We start from the raw sequence: 4614 nt of genomic DNA, 5'->3' as shown, positions 1-4614 counted from the left end.
GGTTCCGGTATTTTGGCTTTTATTTAATTGTAAAGTTATACTTTGTTAAATTTTCGAATTATTTATTTGGCGCTTTATTACTTTTTTTTTTGTTAAAATATAAGTATGGTTTAAATGGTTAGTAATTATTTTAATAATTTTTTGTAAGTAAGTTAAGTAATGCCGTTATTTTTCGAAAGCTTTTACAATTGCTAGCAATTTTAAATTAAGAATTGCATAGCGCAACTTTTTTTGTTGCAATTTTTTCGATATGTAAGCTACCGGGTGCTACCGGCCGTTTTGCAATTGCAATAGCACCGTTTTTATCGCAAAAGTTAAAGCGTTAATCCGTACGCATAACGGCTTCGAAAGGTCGAAATGCACCAATACCGGAACTTTCGTAAATAGCAATTTTAATTTGCAAAAAGCCTTTTTCGCAACATTTTTTAAATAAAATACGGTATTTTTGCTAAAAAGGTTCGTTAAAAGCATAATAATTTTTGCGTAACCTTTTACAAATTTCCAATAATATTTCGTAAAGTTTAAAAATATTTGGATGTTTTTAACGCTTTCCGGTATCCTTTACTTTAAAATTGTAACAATTTTGTTTAGCAAAATTTCGACCCCGAATTTGGTTATTTTAAACCCTAAAAAATCGATACTATCCGTTTCGAATTCGCATTTGGCCGGGTTAACGTAAAGTTTAAATCGTTCGAATCGTTTTAATACCGTTTTTACTGCCTCGCGGTGCTTTTTTTGTATTTTCGAAAAAATAAAAATGTCGTTTAAATATACGATGCAATTGCTATTAATTAATTTTCCAAACGCTATATTAATAAAGCTTTAAAACGTTATTAAAGCGTTGGCCAAACCGAAAGGCATTATTAAATATTCGTAATGTCCATATTTACAACGGAAAGCAATTTTTTATTCGTTTTTTTATCGGATTCGTATTTTGTAATAAACGTTTTTTAAATCCAATTTGGTAAAGTACTGGCTTTTAAATACCCGGTTAAGTATTTTATAAATTAGCGGAAATGCTAGCCGGTTTTTTTTGGTAATTTTGTTAAAATCCCGATAATCGATACAAAAGCAAAACTTCCCGTTTTTTTTTAAAACGAATAGGATTTCGGCGCCGGCGGGGCTGGTTAAATGCCGGATTTAACCTTTCGTTATGGCTTCGTCAAAATACCCCCAAAAAGTTTTTAATTCCTTTTTGGATAAAGGATAAATGCTTTCGTAAAGCGGTATCGTTCTTTTTTCCAATTTAATCGCGTAATTTTAATTTGTATATTTTAGCAAAGGGTTCGATTTATAAAGCTACGCATATTTTGCAATTATTTTTTTAACTTATTCCGGAAAAGCTTTTAGCTTTTTTCCGGGGTTTTTCGGGGTTTTCGGGCGTGCAACCGTTAGTACGGTTATCGTTTGTTCCGATTGGATTAATTTTTTAATTATTTCCAACGAAATTATTTTAACCTTTTTAATGGTTACCGGAAACCTTTATTTTATATTTTTAAACCGGATTTTAATGTTTTTTTGCTAAAGCCAAAGCATGCTTAACGTAATGTTGTACCCGGCCCGGGGCACCATTACGTAAAATACCATTAACTTTCGGGTTATTCTTTAACTATCCGTTACCCAAATTTTGTATTTCCTTACCTTTAGCGTAAGCATGCGTTTTTTGGTATCGAATTACGCTAAATAGCCCCCGTTTAACACCGGTATTTTTTTTGCTTCCATTAAAAAACGGTTATGCAACAAATTAACGTTGCTTTTATTGTTAACCAGCGCTTTTAATTTTACCCGGCAACCGTTAATCCGTAAATATATTTCGGTTTTTTAGCGCGTTTTGGCCGCCGGGGCGCACCTTTAAGCCCCGGTGTTTAAACGGCCAAATAGCGATATCGAATTGGGTAGCGATATTTTGCTTTTTTTAAAGCACGCCGGCCGGATATAGCCCAACTTTCCATACCCGTAATACCGTACTTCGGGCTTTTTTCTTTTCGCTTTTTGTATAATTGCTAAAGCCAACGGGGTTTCCGGGTTATCCGTCCGTATTTTGCATGTTGTAACGATATGGCTTAATTGCCCGTATTTAAAGCAAATAACCGGTTTTTTAAAGGCTAAAACATTTGTATCCCCCGGGGTCCTTTTATACGGTCCCGATATTATTTTTGCTTTAAAAGCTTTGGCTTGCAATTTTTCCATAATATAAAAAAGGCTTTTAAATGTTACCCGTTTTTAAATTTCGGGGCGGAACCGGTTAAAAAGCAATATTATTTTTATTTATTTGGGTGCTAATTCGGAAAGGTCGTTTTTTACCAAATTCCAACGAATTCGAAACGCTTTAAACGATTTGTAATTTTTTTGTTTAATAGCGGTATTTCCCGCGAGCTTTTTAATTGCTAGCTACATTTACGAATCGGGGTTTTTCGATTTTGTTTAAAATTACCGCAAAAAATCGGCTTAAATAAGCGATACCCCGGTATTTGGGTAATGCATTTGCTTGTATTTTGTTTATTGTGCCCGTTAACGATAGTTAAAAGTGCTGGAAGCTATTTAAACTTTTATACGGTTTTTACCGTAACGTTCCTTTTTGCTTTCGAAAATAAATTTGTAATTGTTAATATAATGGGCGATATTTTGCTAAATTGCTAATTTTTTAAGCATAAAAGGTTTAAAAGTAATTTTGCTTTACGTAAAACTTTCCCGTTGCTTAAAGGTATTTTTTTTATTTTCGTTTAAGCTTTTATACGCATGCTTCGACCTTTTATTTTGGATTTTTTAAATTAAACGGGCGCGTTTGCTTTAAGCTTTTAGCGCGTTATTTATTTTTTGCAGCTTTTTTACGGAAAGGTTTTTGAAATCGTCGGGAAATTGCGGGGTTTTTTTAATGTTTTGTTTTGGTAGCCCAACGGCCTTTTCCAACGTATTCGACGTAGCGTTAAACGTTATTGTAAGCGATGCAAAATTGCAAATGCCCTTTTTAAATTTGCTCGATCCTTTCCGGTAATTACCCGGGCTTATTTCCCAAATAAAAAAAGTGTAAAAAAAGGAACAATATATTAGGAATTAATTAGTGCAAAGGCGGGTAATTACCGGGTTACGGGCCGGATGCGGTATTTCTTTTATTAAACCTCCGTAAATCTTTTACTAATGGTGCTATCGCTAACAAAAATTGTTTTTTTTTTAACTTTCCCTTTTTTTGTGCCTTTTTGGGCACCCGGGGTCGGTTTTTTAAATTTTCCGCGCTTTAAGCGCTTTTGTGCAATTTAAGTTTTACCTTATTTTTTAATTTCGTTATTATGCTTTGGCCGCAATACCGGTAACTTGCCGGCATGTCCCCGGGGGGTCCGTGCCCGGCTAGCTGCCAGCGCCCCTTTTTTCCTTTTTTGCCGGGCGGTTTCGCCCGTGCATTTAACGCTTCCCGCTTTTTACCGGGCGGTTTCGCCCGTGCTTTTAACAGCAAACCGTTTGGGAACTAACTACGCAATAATAAAAAAAGCTACCAAAAAAAGGAAAAGCGCTATTAAAGTAACGAAAAGGTATACGTAACGTATCGCAATGCACGAAGCAAACATTATATAAAACGTTAAAAGCATGTAAACCATTGCCAAATGGGCAAAATACAAAAGCCACTAACTTTTTCCCCCCCCGTTATTCCTATTGTTAAAATTACCAAACGAAAGGGTAACGGTAATAAAATAAACGAAAAAAGCAGCTTTAAAAAGGAAGTTTTTCTTTATATTAACGGCGAACATTACCGATATCCCCAAATACCCTAAACCACTTTCCCAATTTTTGTTCGTCCGTAAAAAAATTACCGCAAAAAACGTAAAAAGGACCTTTTAAAATACAAAATATTAAAAAATTTTAAGCCTAACGGGGATTTTTATCGGGGAATTGCTAGCAATGGAACCGGCACTTTTTAAAACATTAACGAAAATGTTTACGGCATGCGTAAACCGCGGTTACTTTTTAAAAAGGTTCCGGAAATTTCGCATTATTATTTTCCAAAAACCCAATAAAAACCCGAACATTTTAAGCGCGTAAAAGCTAATTGCTTTTTTAAAAACGATAAGGAAAGCGTTAAAAAAGATTTTAACGTTTTGCATTAAAAACGCCGCAAAAAGTTATTAATTATTTCCCAATAAATAAATGGGCAACCAATAATACAAATTTACGGAAACGGCTATACGCTTACTTATAAAAGTGGTAAATACGGTTTAAAACGCAAAAACGGTGGTTGGTTTTTTATTATTCGATATAAACAGCGCTTTTAATACCGTATTGCATATACGCTTTTTCGACGAAATAAAAAAATACCAATTTTTATAATGGATTTTGGATTTTTTTAAAAGCTTTTTAAGCAATTAAAAAATAATACTTTTTTTCGACGGCAAAAATACGGCAAAAAATAAAATTCCATGCAAAATTTTGCAAAAGTTCCCGATATTACTTATCCTTTTTATTATTTATACGGTAGGTTTGTACAAAAAGCTACGGGAAATAAAAGGGGTTGCGGCTACGGGATTTGCAAATAATATTAATTTAATTAATTTCGACCGCAACGCAACGAACGTAATTAATAAGCTTAAAACCGCCCATAACGTATGCTTAAAATGGGCAAAA

The 4614-nt window shown here is 33.9% G+C and overlaps 1 protein-coding gene across 1 annotated transcript; it reads right to left on the bottom strand.

The window, feature by feature from the left end:
* Window positions 1-1851: 1851 nt before the first annotated feature.
* GGTG_01112 (hypothetical protein) lies at window positions 1852-2172 on the bottom strand (the record flags this gene model as incomplete). Its single annotated transcript, XM_009218872.1, has 1 exon — window positions 1852-2172. A coding segment is annotated over one exon (321 nt), but the record flags the coding sequence as incomplete, so codon positions are not given.
* Window positions 2173-4614: the final 2442 nt, after the last annotated feature.

The sequence above is a fragment of the Gaeumannomyces tritici genome, assembly GCF_000145635.1.
Source record: "Gaeumannomyces tritici R3-111a-1 unplaced genomic scaffold supercont2.1, whole genome shotgun sequence".
Lineage (NCBI taxonomy): Eukaryota > Fungi > Ascomycota > Sordariomycetes > Magnaporthales > Magnaporthaceae > Gaeumannomyces > Gaeumannomyces tritici.
The sequence above is the reverse complement of the archived record's forward strand: the minus strand, read 5'-3'. Positions and strand labels throughout refer to the sequence as shown.